Source organism: Plasmodium malariae (genome assembly GCF_900090045.1).
Source record: "Plasmodium malariae genome assembly, chromosome: 12".
NCBI lineage: Eukaryota > Apicomplexa > Aconoidasida > Haemosporida > Plasmodiidae > Plasmodium > Plasmodium malariae.
This window is the reverse complement of record NC_041786.1, coordinates 2972183-2995420: the sequence shown is the minus strand read 5'-3', so window position 1 is coordinate 2995420 and position 23238 is coordinate 2972183. Positions and strand designations below refer to the sequence as shown.

General features: G+C 29.2%; 2 protein-coding genes across 2 annotated transcripts; both read left to right on the top strand.

The window, feature by feature from the left end:
* Positions 1–1896: 1896 nt before the first annotated feature.
* Positions 1897–12606, top strand: TREP (TRAP-like protein, putative; the record flags this gene model as incomplete). Its single annotated transcript, XM_029006987.1, has 2 exons — positions 1897–1975; positions 2510–12606. 2 exons carry the CDS (start codon positions 1897–1899, stop codon positions 12604–12606), a joined length of 10176 nt encoding a protein of 3391 aa, XP_028863422.1.
* A 1544-nt stretch (positions 12607–14150) lies between these two features.
* PmUG01_12074300 (conserved Plasmodium protein, unknown function) lies at positions 14151–23020 on the top strand (the record flags this gene model as incomplete). The annotated part of the gene is made up of 2 exons (XM_029006986.1): positions 14151–14206; positions 14416–23020. 2 exons carry the CDS (start codon positions 14151–14153, stop codon positions 23018–23020), a joined length of 8661 nt encoding a protein of 2886 aa, XP_028863421.1.
* Positions 23021–23238: the final 218 nt, after the last annotated feature.

The window sequence follows — 23238 nt, the reverse complement described above, 5'->3', positions numbered from 1 at the left end:
TCAATTCAGCACCAAAATAAAAGGATACTTTGCAAAAATAAACATTAATATAGTTATAATTTTTAGAAATAATTTTTCCATCCTTGTTAACATGTCTTTCCAATATTTTTTTTATATTCGAACTGTAAGAATAAGATATGGAGAAGGCGCAGCAATTTATACAAAATCAAGGTTTATTTTTCGCAGCATTATGTTCAGAATTTTCCTGCACAACTTCGTTAACAATTTTGAAAAGTCAGGTAATTTTTTATTTAGGTCCAACGTCTTTGTTAGTTTTATGACAAGACAAAAGAAATTAGCAAAATAACATTTTTCACAAATTATTTTATCCCAGTAAATTTTTAAAATATAATCATTCAGGAAAACGTATTTCTCAAAATTATATGAACATCATTTTTTAAGAAGTCTAATGCGTGTTATTTACACACAATAAAAAAGAAGTAGCTATGAAGGTACCCACATATATATATACTGTGTGTTTACCATTATTTAAAAAAATGGAAAATTTAGGAAAACCTGAGCTTTACCACTTTTTTTTTTACTCTTACTCCCATCCATTCATCTAGAATGCTACTAGAACCTTTCTATACTATAGAAACGTAAAATGAAAACGGTTTAATTATATGGAAAATATAATCTATGCATCATTTTGTACCGTCTATACATTTTTTTTTTACATATTTGAAGAGTATGGCGAAAATTACAAGAGTGAAAAAACGTAGTAACTTTTGAGCTGTGGATATGGAATTATGTTTATATAAAAAAAAAAAAAAGTGTTAACACTTTGATATCTCAAAAAAAATTACCTTAAAAAATTATTTTGACTGATATATATATCTTAAATCTATTATTATTTTATTTTTTTTTTTTTTAACCCTTATAATAGCAAAATTTTTTTATTACTCATTAATAAACAAAATAATATAAAATATATGATGATAAAAATAAATGTTTTCTAATTTGTTTTATATATATCCTTTTTGCATTCTCATTAAATGGAACAGATCCTAAAATATATCCCATCGGAAGAAAACAATTATAATTCGAGAAAGGAAAAATATTGATATATACTGTTCTCCAAAAAAGTAATCATTATATTTCCTTCAAAATTAATAAAAAAAAAAAAAAAAAAAAAAAAAAAAAACTAAAAAAAGCTAAATTATCCAGAACGGTCTGCTTTTTATCCTGTCTGCATGCATTCATTACCGGTTCTAATGCCGTATAATATAATATCATTATTGCATCAAATTTTAAAATAATTCTTCTTAAAGTATTATGTAGGGAACCACAAATTTAAAAGAATTTTTTTCTTCAAAAATTGTATAAGAAGCATATATATGTATATTATTACTCCCTTTATTTATGTCCATATTTTCCTGTTACAAAATAAAAAAATAAAATATAATAATAGTGTCTTATCTTCCTGGTGGCAAAACTTTTTTTTAAAGCTGTAAATTAGCTAACTCTTTTGTTATATTCTTCTTTATTCCGTTACAGTTATACATTTATGCATTTTTATAGATCCTCTTCTGCATTATATATTTTATTTATATTTTATATACATATATATATATATATATATATATTTATGTACACGTATACATATACCTATACTCTAACTTTATTTGAAATAAAAGAAAAGAATTGTTCTAATATTACAATAAAAAAAGAAAAAAAAATTAAGAATAAAGGAGTAAGAATAAAACCAGATGTAACATAAGAAAAATATTATAAAGAACATATAGATTTAAAAATAAGTATAAAATTACACTATTATAAAATCACATAACTTCATGTTATGAATACCATATTAGTGATTTGACCTCTGCTAAAATTTTTGAAATTGAAACTTAGTCATTTTTGGTCATTACTGTGTTAATTTTTTTAGTTTTAAAAATGAAGTTTTTTATATTTCTTACTATTGTAAATTTTTTTCACTTGGCTTATGGATCAAGTCTCAGAAAGAACTTTTTAGGTAAGAAAAAATAAAAAAAAAGAACAAAAAAAAGAGAAGAAAAAGGAAAACAAAAATTCCTTGCACCTTGTCACTATTATATATAAAACAATTTTTAAAATATTTTTTTATTCGGTAGAACAGTTTTTTAAGTTCTACATGTTCAAATATCTGTATTATTAAAGAATATATTTACAAAAATTTATCATGTAATGATATACCATTTCTCATTCTTCATGTGTCCATAACGTTTATATATGTTAAAATAACATTACAAGTCTTCATACGTTTCACATATTATATATGATGCTTTTTTTTTCACGTTTGTGTATTTATTTCTTTTTACTTATTTATGTATAAAATTCGGTTAAAACTGCTGTTACTATAAACAAATTTTTGATTTAATTATGTTTGAAGTTTGCACTGTGATTATTTGTGCATTGTCATCTACATAGACAGCTTCATCTTGTATACATCTACATTTGCAACTACATTTACAGCTACATTCATTTAGACTCACGCTTATACATATTCATTCCTTTTTTACATATTTAGAGACCTCCAGAAATTTCGTTCTCGATTTTTGCAAAGGAATGAATATACATTTTCTTATCAGTTCAGAGATCCAGAGTAAATCTTTTATAGAAAATATGACGTTTACACTTATGGGAACAAGTATATATATGAAGAAAAATAAAAATAATTATTTAAGTACAATTATATATAGTAATAAAATAATATATAAGAACATTCAAAGTTTTGATAAAATACAACTATTACCATTTTCTAAAGAAATGAAGAGGGTAATAAAAAATTATGTTCATTTAGCACCAGTAAAAACAGATTTATTTTCATCCTTAAGAGAATATTATGAAGAATATATATTAAAGAATGAATCCTTTAAAAATGCGAAAAATGTTATAGTTATTTGTAAGAAATATTCAGAAGTTGATTTATCAGAATATTCAGATGAATTAGTAAATTACATTAGAGAAATCAGAAGTAAGAATGTTGGTATTTTTTTCATATCAGAAGTTAATAGCTATTCAATATATACAGTTAACAAACTTTCAGAAGCTCGATATGATAAAGATATAGGTTATGCTCTTTCACATTTTATACAAAATTCATTCGATAATTCAAGTGTTGGAGGTTTAAAAAAATTTTGTTATCATTTACAGTATGGTGCAACATGTTCAAGGTATGGTGATTGGTCTGACTGGAGTGGACCATGTGAATTTAGAAAAAGACAACGAGAAATACCTTTAAAAATTACTGTTAGTGAATCTGTTAAGTATAGGCAATATTATGATCCTACATGTAGAGTTGTATTTGATTATGATATAGCAGTAAAAGAAGATTTTCGTATAGAATGTCCAAACAAAATATATGAATGCAGGGGTGTATGTGGTAAAGGATATAAATTTAATCCTCGTATTTTATTTCATGAAATTGTAGAACATTATGAAGAATGTTCTGATTTGCCAAAGTGTACAGATGACCAAATAAAAAATGGAGAAGATTTATCTTATTTAGATATGCTAACTAAACGTTTAAATGAGGCACATGAAACTAGTATTATAGAAAAAAGTATCAGAAGAGAAATCGAGAGTACAAGAAAAGGTGAAACAGAAGAACAAGCTAACGCACGCAAAATACAAGAGGTAAAGGAACAGATAAAAAATAGATTTAATGCAATGATCGAAAAACAGTATAGGCTTATGAGAGAGGACGAGGGATATATAGAAGAAATGGGGAAAGTTGATGAAACCGGGGGAGATGTAAAAGGCGAAAGTAAAAACGTTGCAGATGCGGGGGTGAAGGTGGCAAATTCAGATGTGAAATTGGAAGATGCAGGTGCGAAATTGACAGATGGAGGTTCTAAAGTGGAAGATGCACCTTCTAAATTGACAGCTGGAAGTATGAAAACGGAAGATAGAGGTGTGAAAGTGGAGGATGTAGATACGAAAGTGGAAGATGTAGGTACGAAAGTGGAAGATGTAGATACGAAAGTGGAAGATGTAGGTACGAAAGTGAAAGATGTAGATACGAAAGTGGAAGATGTAGGTACGAAAGTGACAGATGTAGATATGAAAGTGGAAGATGTAGATATGAAAGTGGAAGATGTAGGTACGAAAGTGGAGGATGTAGATACAAAAGTGGAAGATGTAGATATGAAAGTGGAAGATGTAGATACGAAAGTGGAAGATGTAGATACGAAAGTGGAAGATGTAGGTACGAAAGTGGAAGATGTAGGTACGAAAGTGGAAGATGTAGGTACGAAAGTGGAAGATGTAGATACGAAAGTGGAAGATGTAGATATGAAAGTGGAAGATGTAGATATGAAAGTGGAAGATGTAGGTACGAAAGTGGAAGATGTAGATACGAAAGTGGAAAATGTAGGTACGAAAGTGACAGATGAAAGTACAAAAGTGACAAATGGCGGTGAAAAAGTTGATGAAATTAAAAAAGTGATAGACAAAAGTGCGAAGATGAAAGATGCAGATATGAATGTGACAGATGAAGGTACAAAAGTTGTAGGTGGAGGTGTGAAAGTGATAAATGCAGGTGCGAAGGTGGTAGATTCAAATGTGTATGTGACAGATGAAGGTGTGAAAGTTATAGATGAAGATTCAAAAGTGGCAGGTGAAGACGAAAATAAAGAGAAAGTAGCGCAAAGTGCTGGAAGTGCATTAATTACAGATGATATAATAAATAGAGAGGACGAAGAAAAGGAGAAAGAAATTATTGTGAATAATGATCTTCTTAAAAAAGATGAAAAAATTGTGTTTAATGTTCCTGGTACCCTTACCGAAGATGTGACTACGAAAAAAAGTACAAATAATAGATCAAGAGAGAACATTATAAATAATATAAAAGGTGGACAAACTTCAAGTTATAATTCAATAACCACAGAAGAAAATGACAATATAAATTCTCCAATTAATAATAATAATAATAGCGATGATCATATACAAAATATAAACGAACATGTTGTATCTAGCAATGTAGACGATTCTGCAAGAGTAGAAGATAGTAGAGATACATCACATGAGAGAATTGTAACTGATCAGAATGGAACACCTACTTATAAAAGGACAAATGAGATAAGAAATGATGAGAACAATAAACATAATTCAGAATTACACGAAGAAAACCATATACAGAAAAATGAAAAACAAGAAAATGATGCACTTAAGGAAAACGAAAGGGAAAGAAGTAAGGAAGTAGTAAATAAAGAGGTAGGAAATGAGTTTACAGAAAACGAAAAATTAAGAGGCACGGGAGCAGTAAATAAAGAGGTAGAGCAAGGATCGATAGATATAGAAAAAGAAGGAAGTAACGAAGTCGTAAGTAAAGAGGAAGAACATGATATAACTGGAGACGAAAAATTAAAAGGTAAGGGAGCAGTAAACAAAGAGATAGAACATTTATTGACGGATGATGAAAAAATAAAAAGTAAGGATACAGTAAACACGCTGGAAGAACATCAGGTGATAAATGAAGGAATAGAAAAGTCTGAAAAGAAATATAAAAATATAAAACAAAATCAATTACTAAGAGAAGGAAAAAATGGAATCCTTGTATTACATGGATCAATAAACGAACGACAAATGCCAGAAGAAGAAAGAAGTCAAAGAAGATTAGAAAATACTGAAATAGTAGATTTACGTAAAAATACTAATGGAAAAATAAGAGAAGAAAATGATAGCATACATACAATTATTCAACCTCATATAAGACATGTACTATACAGGGAAAATACAAAGCTAGGTAAACATGTTATTGGAACTACAGCTCCAACATATGAACATCACTCTACAAGTGAGAATATAAATGGAAAAAGTGAAATATTAAGTGCAGAAAAAAAAGAGTATAATAGTTTACCAGGAGAAAAGGTAAACGAAGGTGAATCACAAGGAAAGGAAGAACACACAATTAATTTTCCTAATGAAGTGGAAAATGAAAGAGAAGAAATAGAAGAAAAACATTCTGATAACCATCCAGAGAGTCATATAATACAAAAGGAATATCAAACAGATAGCCATGATAAAAAAGAAGCAAATAAAGTACCAAATAAATCAACCATCGAACATACTCCTCCCAATGTGAGTAGTACAGAACATAAACTACAAATTCATACCATAAGTGATAATTCATTACCTGAGCATAATGAGGAAAAACCAAAAACAGCAGATGAATCTATCACAGAGGAAATAATATCAGATGGTAACACGAAAAATTTTCAAGTGCCAGATGAAAACAAAAGTACACATGAAATAACTCTCCATAGTATTAGAAAACACGTAGATCCAAATGAAGATATGAAAGAGGTTTACGAAACAGATGAAAATATTGGAAATGAAATAGTTTCAGATTATAATGGGGAAAATAGAGACTTAGCAAATGAAGCATCAGAAGAATACAGTATAATCGATAAAAATTTTACACTACACACAAACTTAGATAAGACAAAGAAGAATCACCAAGTATCAGATCAGATAATAAAAAAATATGAAATACCAGAAGAAACTAGTATTCACCATAGAGTATCAGATGATACTAACAAAGAGGTTGAAGTACCATTGGAAACGACAGGAGAACAACATATACACGATGAACACAATATAAACGAAATAGTAGCAAATAATATTAAAAAGAACCAACAAGTACTAAATGAAACTGTAAGTGGACATCATATAACCAATGAAAGAGGTGAGGAAGTGATTGTGAAAGATAATGCTGAGAATCAAGAAAGAACACCACATGAAACAGAGGGACAATACAAAATTAAGGATGAAAATATAATAGAAGAAACAGTATCAGATGATACTACGAAAAATCATCAATTAACAGATAAAACAGAGATACCACATAAAATACTCCGTGAAAATGCTACAGAAGAAATGATGTTAACTAATGTTAAGAAACAAAATCAACTACCATATGAAACCGTGACAAAATACATACCGTGGTATGAAAAAATAGGAAAAGATATCGAATCAGATTATAATTCCCAAAATACATATGCAACTTATGAAGACTCTCAGTTACATCCAATAGCTCATGAAGCCACTCAAGTACACCCAACAAGCAATGAAATCATGCAACAGAATCCACTAACTGGTGAACAAACTCAAGTAGATCTAGTAATTCATAAAGATGACCAAGTACGTCCAACAAGCAATGAAGTTACTCAGTTACATCCGTTAACTCATAAAGACGATCAAGTACATTCAACAACTGATGGAACCACTCAGTTACATCCATTTACTCATAAGGACGATCAAGTACGTTCAACAACCGATGAAGCTTCTCAACAGAATCCGATAACTCATAAAGACATTCAAGTGCATCCAACAACCTATGAAGCAACTCAAGATTATCCATTAACTGGTGAAGGCAGTCAAGTACATCCAACATCTGATGAACCTACTCAGTTACATACAATAACTGGTGAAGACACTCAAGTACATCCAACATCTGATGAAGATACTCGGTTACATCCATTAACTCATAAAGATGATCAGGTACATTCAACATCTGATGAAGCTATTCGATTAAATCCAAAAAATGATGAAGCCACTCAGTTACATACAGTAACTGGTGAAGACACTCAAGTACATCCAACAACTAATGAAGCCACTCATGCACATCCAACATCTGATAAAGCCACTCAGTTACATTCATTAACTCATAAAGATGATCAAGTACATCCAACATCTGATGAAGCTATTCGATTACATCCAAAAACTGATGAAGCCACTCAAATACATCCAACATCTGATGAAGATACTCAGTTACATCCTTTAACTCATAAAGATGATCGAGTACATCCAACAATTGATGAAGCCACTCAGTTACATCCTTTAACTCATAAAGACAATCAAGCACATCCAACAATTGATGAAGCCACTGGGCTACATCCATTTACTCATAAGGACGATCATATACATCCAACAACTGATGAGGTCACTCAGTTACATCCATTTACTCATAAAGACGATCATACACATCCAACATCTGATGAAGCTACTTGGTTACATCCTTTAACTCATAAAGATGATCAAGTACATCCACCAATTGATGAAGCCACTCAGTTACATCCTTTAACTCATAAAGGTGATCGAGTACATCCAACAATTGATGAAGCCACTCAGTTACATCCGTTAACTTACAAAGATGATCAGATACATCCAACATCAGATGAAGCTATTCGATTACATCTAACAAATGATGAAGCTACTCGATTATATCCAATAACTAGTGAAGACACTCAAGTACATCCAACATCTGATGAAGCCACTCAGTTACATCCATTAACTCATAAAGATGATCAAGTACATCCAACATCTGATGAAGATACTCAGTTACATCCTTTAACTCATAAAGATGATCAAGTACATCCAACATCTGATGAAGATACTCAGTTACATCCGTTAACTCATAAAAATGATCAAGTACATTCAACATCTGATGAAGATACTCAGTTACATCCATTAACTCATAAAGATGATCAAGTACATCCACCAATTGATGAAGCCACTCAAGTACATCCAACATCTGATGAAGACACTCAAGTACATCCAACAACTAATGAAGCCACTCATGCACATCCAACATCTGATGAAGCTACTCAGTTACATCCTTTAACTCATAAAGATGATCAAGTACATCCAACAATTGATGAAGCCACTCAGTTACATCCTTTAACTCATAAAGATGATCAAGTACATCCAACAATTGATGAAGCCACTCATGTACATCCAACAACTAATGAAGCCACTCATGTACATCCAACATCTGATGAAGACACTCAGTTACATCCTTTAACTCATAAAGATGATCAAGTACATCCACCAATTGATGAAGCCACTCGGTTACATCCGTTAACTCATAAAGATTATCAAGTACATCCACCAATTGATGAAGCCACTCAAGTACATAAAACATCTCATGAAGCCACTCGATTACATCCAACAACTGATGAAGCCACTCAAATACATCCAACTTCTGATGAACCTACTCAATTACATCCGTTAACTCATAAAAATGATCAAGTACATTCAACATCTGATGAAGCCACACCGTTACATCCGCTATATCATAAGGACGAACATATACATCCAACAACTGATGAAGCCACTCGGTTACATCCGTTAACTCATAAAGACACTCAAATACATCCAACAATTGATGAAGCTACTCAGTTACATCCTTTAACTCATAAAGATGATCAAGTACATCCAACATCTGATGAAGCTACTCAGTTACATCCTTTAACTCATAAAGGTGATCGAGTACATCCACCAATTGATGAAGCCACTCAGTTACATCCTTTAACTGGTGAAGACACTCAAGTACATCCAACATCTGATGAAGATACTCGGTTACATCCATTAACTCATAAAAATGATCAAGTACATCCAACAATTGATGAAGCCACTCAGTTACATCCTTTAACTCATAAAGATGATCAAGTACATCCAACATCTGATGAAGATACTCAGTTACATCCATTAACTCATAAAGATGATCAAGTACATCCAACATCTGATGAAGCTACTCAGTTACATCCATTAACTCATAAAGATGATCAAGTACATCCAACAATTGATGAAGCCACTCAGTTACATCCTTTAACTCATAAAGATGATCAAGTACATTCAACATCTGATGAAGACACTCAAGTACATTCAACATCTAATGAAGATACTCGGTTACATCCACTAACTCATAAAGATGATCAAGTACATCCAACATCTGATGAACCTACTCAGTTACATCCATTAACTCATAAAAATGATCAAGTACATCCAACAATTGATGAAGCCACTCAGTTACATCCTTTAACTCATAAAGATGATCAAGTACATCCACCAATTGATGAAGCCACTCAAGTACATAAAACATCTGATGAAGCCACTCAGTTACATACAATAACTGGTGAAGACACTCAAGTACATCCAACATCTGATGAAGACACTCAAGTACATCCAACAACTAATGAAGCCACTCATGTACATCCAACAACTAATGAAGCCACTCATGTACATCCAACATCTGATGAAGCCACTCATGTACATCCAACATCTGATGAACCTACTCAGTTACATCCATTAACTCATAAAGATGATCAAGTACATTCAACATCTGATGAAGCCACACCGTTACATCCGTTATATCATAAGGACGAACATATACATCCAACAACTGATGAAGCCACTCGGTTACATCCGTTAACTCATAAAGATTATCAAGTACATCCACCAATTGATGAAGCCACTCAAGTACATAAAACATCTCATGAAGCCACTCGATTACATCCAACAACTGATGAAGCCACTCAGTTACATCCATTATCTCATAAAGACGATAAATTAAATCCAATAAGCGATGAATCCTCTCAACAGAATCCAATAACTGGTGAGGACATTCAGCTAAATCCATTAACTCATAAAGACAATAAAGCACATCCAACAAATTATGAAGACACTCAAGAGAATACATTAACTGATGGAGGCACTCAAAAGAATACATTATCTGAAGAGCATACTCGTGAGCATCCAATAACTAATAAGGACTCTAGAGAACATACAGTAACTGATGAAACCACACAAAAACATAAAACAACTAGTGAAGATGCTCATTTACATCCAATAACTCATAAAGACAATCAAGTACACCCAACAACCGATGAAACAACTCAGGATTATCCAACATCCGATGAAACCACTAAAGGAAATACACCAGATAAGATTATAAGGAATCAACAAGAATCAGGTGAAGTTATGAGTGGACATCGTTTTCATGAGAGTGAAATTAAGAAGCATGAAATACCACTTGAAGATAAAGGCGAAAATCACCAAGTGGGGCATGTACATAATCCTAAAGTAGAAGATAAAAAGTTTATTTCTGAGCAGTGCACCAGTGATGGAAAGACATGTAAAGGAGTTCAAGTGCAAAGTGAAGGTAAAGATGAAGGTGTAGGTAATGGTACAGTTGTAGATAAAGGTAAAGGTGTAATAAGAGTTAGTGGTAAAAGTATAGGAAAAGGTAATGGTATAGATGAGGATAAAGGTGCAATTAAATCAAATGTCGTATCTGAAAGTCCTCGTGATGGCAATGGTAAGAATGTTGTTAAAAGCAGAATTATAGATGAAGGTAATGGTGAGACAATAGATGAAGTTAATGCGAAAGACAATGAAGGAGGTACAGGTAAAGTTATATTTGATGATGAGCTTAATGGTGAATATGATGATTCAAAGGAGACTTCCATAAAGGATAATCAAGGCATTTTAAGAATTAGCGAATATATTAATGGACAAAAGAAAAGAACATATGAAAATGAAAACACAGATGGACAGAATGAAAGTGAAAATATTAGTCCTGAAAAGGATAGCGCAATGAAAAATAAAGATGAAGGTAAAAAAGAGAATACGATCACGAATATAAGGGACCATATATCTAATGAGATCACAACTGAAGGTATAGCAAACGAGGGAGAAAAAGATTCAGTAAAAGGTATGAAAATTCGTGAAGATAAAGATGATTCAGATAATAAAAAGATAGAAAGCGAAAGAAAAGGTAAAGAAGAGCAAACAGAAGATAATCTTAATTCAATAAAAAATAAAGGACAAACAATATATCAGCACGAACATGAAGTAGTTACTAGGTTAGACGCAAATAATGATAATAATGAAAATAATCAAAATAAAAAAAAAGGGGAAATAGAGTTTACAAGGGAAGAGGATTCGAAAACAGCCGTTAATGGAAATTCAGGTGTATCATCACATGAAAATACTGAAGTGGGTAATGAAAAGGTACCTGAAAGCAAAGAAATAGAAAAGGAAGGAGGTATGGGTAAAACAACAGATGCTTCATCACAAACAAATTATAGAAACGAACAAAACGGAGAAGTATCTAGTACAGCTAATAAAAATCCTGATTCTACATTTACAAAAGATAAAAACAGTTCATTATCGGAAGAAGAATCTAACAAAATGGAATTAGAAAAAGAAAATGTGGACAAAATAATTAATAGTATAGTGAATGATAATGATAATCCTAACAGTGATAATGGAAAGAAAGATGAAATAAATAAAAAATTAGATGTACTTGGTGATTATGTAGAGAATGCAAAAAAGCTTCAAGGGGGGAATGAGAATTACCCATATAAATACTATACAGATACAAAAAGTGTTCATAAAGTGTATAACAAAAAATCAGCAGATGGAAATTTAGACCGAAAAAAATATATAATTGTAGGTCAGAATAATTTTATCATAGATTCAGATGATACTAAAGATCCACTTCTGAGAGTTATGTCTCAGGAAGTTAACAAACTACTGGAAGAACAGATTCAAAAAGATATAACAAATACATTAAATGAAGAGGAAAAAGAAAATTCTGATGGTAAATCTTATCATAGTAAAACATTCAAATATGCAGGTTTAACAATTTTTGCTGGTACATTTGTAATCATAGCATCTATATATATTCTAGATAAGTTACGCAATTACAAGCCACCTCAAAAGGAAAATTTGAATAATATTGAATATCAGTTTACATCAGAAGCAGTAATAGATGAAGATAAAGGAAAAGAAATATCTTGCGGAAATATTGGTTATCTTGATGAAGGTTGGTCCTAGGTACTAATATATTACATATATATATATATATATGCTAGATGTATTGTAGTACATATAAAGTGATCATACAACATATTTTAAGGAATATAAAAAAAAAGAAAAAAAAAAAAAAAGTAATGCAATTTGCATGGATGTACACATATGGGCATACTAATTTTATTCGAAATGAATATTATATAAAGTTTACTATATTCATAAATTCTAAAAAAAATTAAACAAGAGATCCTAGCTCTCTCTTGAGTTTTTTCCTAGAATGGTGTAACAGGCATATATGAAATGAGAACGTTACGAACATTTATTAAGGCACATGTTAGTCTTATTTTTACGAAAGGAAATGTGACCGCTGAAGGATGTAACTTCAAGGGGTAATGTATTCTTGCTTAAATGCGTCCATACACGAGAATATGCAGATAGGCAGATATACATATGTATATACACACATTAAGACACATTTAACTACTTATTTATTCATCTTATGAATACTCTTTTTTATCTAACATGGAAAAAAAAAATGCTCTGGCACATCGTTACACTTTTTTTTTCTGTATTATTCGAGCACATGTAGAAAATAGGATTATATATTTTTCATATGAACATAAATTATATTTTAAAAATTGCCTTAATAATGCATTGTTCAAAACGTTTCAGTATTTTCTGTAAATTCTATCTGCCATTATATGCGTGAACTGACTATATCCTCCAATTAAATGTATATGTAATTTTGTGAAATGTTTTTTATTGCTTTCAATTTTTTTTTATTCTTTTACATTAGATTTTCATTTTTCCTACAAATTTAGGAATACTTATATTTTTTTTTATCTATAGTTATAATAATTATAATTTTTTTTGCTTCTTTTTTATTTTTACTATCTTAATTTAATGATTATGCGAAAATTTGGTGTGCTGTAGTTAATGTGTATACACTTTTCAAGAGTTTACATTATGACTACTTCCTAGCTCAACAGTACATATACATATGTATATGTATAAATGTACATATTTATATTTATATTTATATAAACTTTTAATAAAGACTAATTAAACATTTCCATTTACAATTATTCAAGATTATTTAATTTGAATTGCAAACAAATATTTATAATTCAATAAAATTGTATGTGCAAAATGCATAAACGCACTTTTTACAACTGGGATATATATAGCTTTTAACATAGCACACATGTGTATGATGCTATGTTCCAATAACTATCTTAAAAAAAAAAAAGGAATCTTATAATTATAGGATTTATAAAATTTAGATATAATTAATATTATGCTAAACGAATAAAATGGTACCACAAAAAGTTTATTAATTCAAAAATGAATAAATAAAAGAAAAAAAAAAAAAAAAAAAAAAAAAAAAAAAAAAAGAGAATAAAAATAGTAAGGGAAATAAGAAAAAAAAAAAAAGAAAAAGTGAAAAGACACAATAAGGAATTAAAAGGCAAATCAATGTATCATCAAGTTATATAAGTAAATTGAAAATTTAATATTCTTAGTAATGGTTTCTGAGCAAATTCAGAATTCATTTTCTTCAATGTAATATGCTCATACAGAAATGTTTTACGCTAGTACCCACGGAAGATAAAAATTTAGAAAGGTACGCAAAAATGTCAATATATATATTATATCATTAGTGTATTTATAAACACATATGAACTTCGCATCGAAGGAAATGCACAATTGCGTGTGATATTCAAAGCGCTACTTGTTTAGAATGTAATAATGTACGTTATACATATATATATATATATATATGTATATGTATATGTATGTATAAAAGCGTATTTGGATGTTTTATTTTTACAGTCTAGTAAACGAGTTAGCTGAATCCAAAAAGAGCATTAGGAAAATACAGAATTGTGGGACACAAGAAAAGAGTGGTGATGATTCATTTTACAAAGATGATATTCATAAAATAAAAAAAACAACAGCTGTTAAAATCTTTAGTGAAGATTTATATGATAAAGATAATGAATGCAATATAAAAGATAACAAACAGGACATAAATGCTGAAGCGCCTATAGCAAAACATAAAAATGAGAATGCCTTTTGCTGTAATGAAGTTTTTTATGATTACAACTTGATCTTTCGTAATAATAAATTAGGATTGTCTAATATTAGAGAAAATACCCTATTTCAAAGAATATTTAAAAGTATTGAAGAGGAAAATATAAAAAACAAAAATGAAAAATTAAGAAAAAAAAATAATAAATTGAAAAGTATAAATGCTGAATTAAATAATCAAAAAGAATATGGAAAAAGCAAAAATTTTAATGATGAAAATGCAGACCATTTAACAGAATCAGTTATTCAACTGAAAAAAGTTTTGAATGATAAAAGAAAAATAGATTCATCTTTAAAAATTAATGAAAATGTTTATTCGAAGGACGTTCCATTTTCTTCCATTTCTGGTGATAGTGAGAAATTCCACAAAACGCCAAGTATTTGTGAATATGAAAAATTAAAAAATTATTTTCCGTTCAATAATCAAAACTACGAGGAGGAATGGGAAAAAAAAAAAAAGAACCAAATGGATATGGAGAATAAGAAAGTAAAAGAAAAGGAAAAAAAGGAAAAGGCAACAGAAAAGGTAAAAGAGGACAACGTAGTCGAAAAGGTAAAATACGACAAAGTAGTCGAAAAGGCAAGAAACGACAATGTAATAGAGAAGGTAAAAAAGGGAAAAGAACTAGAAAAGAGGACTGAACAGAATTATAGCAATGGACAGGATAATGAACACTACAAAAGAGTACATAAAAATGAAGGTGCGCACGAAAACGGTTCAAATAAAAGCCTTAAGCACAGAAAAATACTTAGTAAAAGGGAGAAAATATTATCCAAAAAGGGAGGTATCAATAGAAGCAGTAGTAAAACCATCAGTAGAAGCACTAATAGCAGTAATATAAATCCAAATAACGATTATTGCATACACTCCTGCAGTAGTAATTATGGTGGAGAAAGCTGTACTTCTTGCATAAATTACAATAGTGCTCCTAGAAACGTTAAAATAAATAAAGAAATGGCATACGAACGCGTGCAGAAAGACAAAGCATACAGAAAGAGTCATAAAGATAAAACTACAAAAGAGAGAAAATCAAATTTAAAAAGAAAGAACGAAACTTTTACTCTTAGAAATGAATGCAACAATATTCCTACGGATAACACGTTAAACAGTGTTACTTTTAATAAAAAAAGGGAAACAAAAAATAGTGTTAACATAATAAAGTCATTAAGTAATAAGTCGGATAATGGCGTTCTGCATAATTTTTATAACTCATCAAATAATAAATTCCTGTTTTTATTTTTAAAGAAAAAAAGAAAAAAATTGAATTTGCAACTGCTAGTGCAAGCAAAATATAAAGGAACAAAAAATATAGAAAAATATATAAGAATACCAAAATATACATTATATAGAAATAATAAAATCATAAGAAATAGTATGCGTAATATATACCTTAATAAAGTAAAAAAGCAACGCAATAAGTCTTCACAGAATAAATTTGTTAAATACAGCATGCATTCTAGTTCAGCAAATTTTAAGGACGGGAATATTTCAGGCGAACAGGTGCGTATCATTCGTTCTATGTTAAAGGATTTTCATACCCATGATTCTAATAATTATGACGAACATTATGACAATCATTATGCTAATAATTATGATAGTAATTATCGTAATAATTACAATATTAAGTACACTAAAGGTAACAGCGATAATAACAAACGTAACGGAAGCTATTATCACAATGATGATTGCATCAACAGAGATAACATTAACTCGAACATCACATACAGAAACAGAAACAGAAACAAAAACAGCAGCAGGAATAATCAGGACACTGAAAAGAGTACCCTATATACAGGTAAAGGTCAAAATGATTTTATGCACAATAACAATACAAATGTGAACCGACTGGCGAAAAAAGACGATTTGGATGAAAAATTATGTAAAAAGAAAGTTGACAAAAATATGCTTAAAAATAAAGGAAATAATGGAGATGAAAAAATGGGGAATTTACTGGATGAACTTGAAACATATATGAACTTATGTCCTACCGGATGCAAAGGGGCAAGTAAAGCAAACGGTGAACAAACAGGTACAGACTGTAAAGAAGCAGGTAAACAAATACATGACAGAAATATTTTTCACTTGAATAACGATACTCACACGGACAGTAGGGATAGCGTTAAATTCCTCAGATGGGATAACAAGCAGAAGGAAATTAAGGAGAAGAAAGAATTGATGATGAATATGCTATCATTTTATAATAAATATAAACATAAACTGAAATTTATGTTGCTTGAGGAGTATCATTATTTAAAGTACATGAGAAGTTGTATTAATAAAAATATTTATAATACGTTTAAAAATAAAGATATGTCTGAAGGAAACCATATTAAGGACAAGTTTAAAATGGATATAACTCTAATAAATGAACTTTTATATCAACTTAATAGAAGTTGTGTATCTCACAAAAGTGAATTACATAATTCAGATGATGAAGATGGTAGTTTTTTTTTGTTTTCTCATGATTGTGATAGTAATAACGTGAAAAATAAAAAAAATTTAATTATTGACTTATATTCTAATCACATAGATTTTATAGATGTCTACATTCAAACAGAGAAAAGAATAAAAAGAATAGAAAAATATTTAAATGTCGTTGAAACAAATTATGTAGAAAAGAGAAACAACATATTGGGAACAAATGAAGACGTTCCAATGAAAAGCAAATCTGGAGATTTTACTGAAAAACAGTACAAAAACGATAATAAAGAAAACAGTGCAAAAAAGGAAGGCTGTCCGTTTTATTATATAGACCAAACCAACTTACAAGTTGGAGGGGAGGAAATTGGAATAAAAAATATGGAAAAAATTAGTGAAGCGAAGGAAGTAGAGAATAAAGAGCATGTTTATAATATGTCAAAATTGATAAATTGTACAGAAAAAGAAAAAGGAATTACTTCTTCTACCTCAAAAAAGATACGGGTAAAAGTGAAAAGAAACAATAACTTTAGGAATTCCTATTTAAGGGAAAATTATTTTAGAAATGACTGTAAACCCTTGCTCGTTGTGAAGCTGTCTAAATACTTCTTGTGCTATACAGCAAATATGGGCATAAAACATAAAAGAAATTCTGATAATTTGTTATATAACTTAAAAAAATATGCTGCGCATTATATTCCTTCTTCTGATAAAAAAAATAGATACATTAAAAAGTACTTTCGTTACTTTTCCTATAAAAAAGGTTTATTTCTATTTGAAAAGAATAAGTACCTTTATAGTATTTTATCTGGCAATAAAAAAAGGGACTTTATTTCTAAAAAATTTGGAAACGCCTCAGAACTGGTTAACAATAGGCTTAGTTATGAACGTGTGCATAAATTAGATCAAAGGAAAAACATAAAAAGCTTAAAATCTGTAAGTGATAATATCAATGCAAGAATTAATAATTGTTTCCTTCAGAACACGGAGTATGATAGGGATAATACAATGGAAAAACTTTCCCACTGTAATATTGAAAAGAACATTAACCATTTTCCTACCATGAACAAAGGTTACAACATTAGTTATATCAATAGCAATATAATTCGAAGAAGTGCATCTCCCATTGGTGAAAGAACAAGTGGTGATGATATCGCAAGTTTTAATGGAAAAGAAAGAGATAATAAAAGCGAAAATTTTATTGCTAACAATGAGAATGTCAATTTTGTATCTTCAAATATAAGCACAAACAAGAAAAGTTATATCGATTTATTATATAGCAAAATGAGTAGGAAAAACTGCACTTCAGGAGAGAGAATAAAGAAAGAATTTATGAAAAATAAAGAAGCTAACTCGAATATTCCAAATAATATAGACAAAAAAATGGAATATACTAAAAATGAAATTTATGATAATAAAAATGATGATAATATTATGGATAAAAGTTTAAATAATGTAAATTCTTATCTGAGTAGTTCGAAGTTACTAAAGGGAAATATTAAATATGAAAATTTACATCGTAATAATAAAGAAGGAAAAACATTTGAGAATTCATGTGATTTAATAAAGTCATTAGATCTTAAAAATAATCATGTGGTGGCAGATAATAATATATATCAGACGAATAATAAATTTAGAGCTCAAGATCGTAAGGTAAATAATAACTTAGATATCTTACAAAATGACGCGAATTTTTCCCAACCATTTAAGAATGAATACTTCATAAATTCATCCAATTTGGCGCAGACTAATAAAAATAGTAACAGTAATAATAACGATAATAGCAACGATAATAGCAACGACAGTAGTAACGATAATAATAATTATAATGATAATAATAACGACAATAGTAATGATAATAATAATCATAATTATTTTAAATTTTCTGATAAAAATACAAACAAATGCGACACGTCTAACAGTTTAAAACTACTAAAACAGTTAGACTATAAATATGCAAGTAGAAAAAATAAGTGTAAAAAGGGAAATGCAGGATTTAATGCAGCACGTAATGGAGAATATAATGCAGCACGTAATGGAGAATATAATGCAGCATGTAATGGAGAATATAATGCAGCATGTAATGGAGAATATAATGCAGCACGTAATGGAGAATATAATGCAGCACGTAATGGAGAATATAATGCAGCACGTAATGGAGAATATAATGCAGCACGTAATGGAGAATATAATGCAGCACGTAATGGAGAACATAATGAAGCACGCAATGGAGAAAGCATTACATCATTGAATGGCGAAGATAATGCAGCACAAAATGAATACTTCTTTATTCTTCATGAAAATAACTATAATACAATTAACCATGTTGATAGAAGCAAAAATAGATATGAATTAAATTGCTCATATGAAAAAATTGTCAATACTCTTTGTAATAGTGGATCGAGATTGCTACGAAGTAATAGTTATAATGATATGCACACAATACTTATGTCGAAATTCGACAAAAGTTTACAAGTGGATAAAGTAAAAGAAGATATAGAAATAAAAAAAAATGCATCAAAATTATACATGGACAGTTTTAATGAAAAGTACCAACAAAAAAAAAATATATCAAGGCGTTATTCAAGGGATATAAAAAGAAATAGAAATTTATCTATTACATTCACCCAATTAGAGAACGAGGTGCGTGCTACAAATAAGGATGTAATTCCTCATCACATGAATAATGATGTAAATGAAACTAAACGTGAAAAATTTACCAAATTTGTTCACAAAAAATTCCATGCGAATGAGCTGACTAACATTTCAAAAGATAGTGCTGGGAAAAGGGGAAAATACGATATAAACATATGCAACAGCAGTCGTAGAAGCAGTAAAAATAACAGTCATAATAATAGTAGAAGTAGAAATAGCAGTAAGGAGGGTAGGAAAAATCAAAGTAACAATCCAGGGAGAAACAGAACTAAATTGAAGAAAAAGAGCACAAACGGGATATCTCCCTTTAATGGTGATAAGAACGAAAAAAGTGCATCTCCCTTTAATGGTGATAAGAACGAAAAAAGTGCATCTTTCTTTAATGGTGGCAAAAATGAAAAAAATATATCATATTTCAATGATGTCAAAAGCGAGGGAGACACAGCAAAATATATGAATATATTTGGTAAAGACGTAAAGGAATATCCTTCAGATAAGAAATTCCAGGTCTATGGCGCACAAAATGAAGTAAAAGCGCAATGCATTCAAAGAAGCAAAAACAACATGGTACGAATAAAGGAAAAGACATTTCGTGATGAGAACTGTTCCCATTTAAAGATTAATAATAATGAATTAACATCTCTTGACCTATTAAACTGTAATTATAAAGAACTATATAATAATTGTGTAAATTTAAATTTTATAAAAAATGAAAATTATAATAATAACCAAGGTGATCAGATTAGCACTTCAGACACTATAATTAATGAAGGAAATAATAATTTGCATAATAATTCAGTTAAAAAGAGAAGCGAAAATAATTTTTTTATAGAACAAAATGATAAACTAAAAAAGTGTGATTTAACACCAAAAAAATACATAAATTCTATTAATTCCTTAAGCGAAATTAAGAAAAAAAATGATTTTAATGCTATAACTAATATAGTGAACAATGAAAAAAAGATAGAATGCATTATGTATAGACACACAAAAGAAACAATACCGAGGAATGGCATTGCGTATTATAATGATAATGATGACGATGATGATAATAGTGTTGATAGTGATGGTGATAGTAACGATTGCTTTAACAATGAGAAACATGGGAAACTCCTCATAAACGAATTGGTCAAAAAAGAAACAGACTTCAATTTCTTGGAAAAGTGCTCCGAGAATAGTCGCACACATAACAGTGATAACGAAACAATAAATAAGTCTAATGAAAATTTATATAATAGTTTCTACAACTCTAATAATAACTTATCACAAGGTTTTCATTTTATGCATGAAAATTATATAACAAATGAAAAGGACAATTTTTATAGATCACCTAAAAATATTATTAATACCAAAAAGCTAGATCAAATTATTGAGAAAATACGCAGATGGAATAAACGCATAGTAAATAATAACAATTATGTACAGTGCATGTTTTGTGATAAATATCTATTTAAGTTAAAAAGCTATAAGGGTGATGAATATAGTTATGATGATGATAACTATGGTGATGATAGCTATGTTTATGATATTTTTAATACTTCAGAAAACGATAATATGAAGAAAGAAATATATACATGTGCCATTTGCAAACATAAAATAAAAGTGTTGAATAAATACAACTATCACAATATAACACCAAAAAATGATGTAGATATAAAAAGAGAATGTTTTGAAGATCAACTAGAAGAAAGTAAAGAACGTATATCTAATAATAAAGAGGAAAAAATAATTAATTTACAAAGTAACCAATTTGATGATTTATCTTACGTTAATTATTCTACGGATAATTTATTTACCAAGTCTAATTTTAAAGAAGAATCTATAAATAGTAATATTTTCTTTAAAAATATAAAGAATAATTCTAAAAATGTAAATAAATGTTTTCATTATAAAAATAGCAGTGATCCTTTTAAAAACAATATTTATGGTGACTTGGAGAATTGCGAACACTGTGATAATTTGGATAATGTGAAATTTTTAATTTCAAATAGAAAATTATGTAGTTTTGATAATTCAAGTATTAAATCATTTTTATTTGATTTCAAAAATGCCTATACTAGTAACTACAGTGATGTCAGCAAAATATCAACCATGAGTAAAGGAAGTATATTAAATGAAAAGGAAGAGAATAACCAAAAATTTCATAACATTCGTTATCCGTATTGTATTAAGGCGAACACTGGAACAAATTCAGATAATAGGAAGAAAAATTTTGCTTACTTCATTAATGCAACTGAATTTAAAAATAAGTCTTGTAGCAATGAAAATGTTGCTTGCAATAGTAGCACTAACTTTTTTTTAAGAACAATAAATAAAAATTTTTCCTATGATATTAACATGTTAAGAGTTCGCAATATGAACAACATTCCCTTTTTTATAAAAAAGAATAATAAAAATTGGAATTCTTATAATTATTATAAAACTCCTACCCTAAATGATACTATTAATACATATGGAACAAATATATTTTATGATAAAACTAATACTAACGAACAGAACAAAATTAATATAGAAAAAATGGGAAAAATGTTTTTTCATAATCATCCTTTAAACAAAGAAACAGGAAAAAAACAGACAAATGAATATCATCAAATTAGCACAACTAATATACGAACATGTGAACATACGTATGAAACAAATCCTCAAATAAAGAACAAAAATGACAACATAGGAGATATTAAAAAGTTGAGTAAAAATAACCAAAAGGAAAATGTAAATGGTGTTATTAAAAGAAGCAATAATGTGGAAAAAAGGAAAAAAAGGATACAGTTAGAAGAAGCTAACAAAAAAAAATTGCAAGAAACAGAAAAGGATAAGGAAAAAAAAATAAGAAAAAAAAATGATTATTTTACAAACCCATCTATAAACCTTTTTGATTATTTAAATGATGAAGAGGAGCCCAATTATGATTGTGAACAAAGGATAAACATGTGTACATCAATCCGAAGTAATTTGAAAAATGTTAAGAATAGCGAAGAGAGCCATTTGTTTGCGAGAAATAATATCCTACAGTTTCTAAACAATAATAATGATATTCCCTCAAAGAATAAAGAAAGCAATGAAATACTAAACGAAAAAGATTATTTCATGAATTCTTTACGAACAAGAGAAAATATATGTATGCCGCAATATTCAAGTGATACAAATACATGTTTCAAAAGATATTTTTTAGAACCAAATAATGTATTTACATCCTACAGTGAGAACTATTCCTCAAGCACGAAATTTATGGACGAACCTGCGTGTAATAAATTTAAAAGTAACATTATTTAAAAAGAAAAAAAGAAAGAAAGAAAGAAAATAAAAAAATGAGAAAGTGAGAAATCAACAAAATGACAAAAAGAAATAACGAAAGAAAATCTGCGTAACGAAAGCAATAATTTATTAAATGTGCAAGCTTTAAACAAAAGGATAATTTCCTAACATTTGAAGTATACATATTCTAAATAGCAGTAATTCAAACTCAAAAGAACATAAGTTTTAATTTAAAC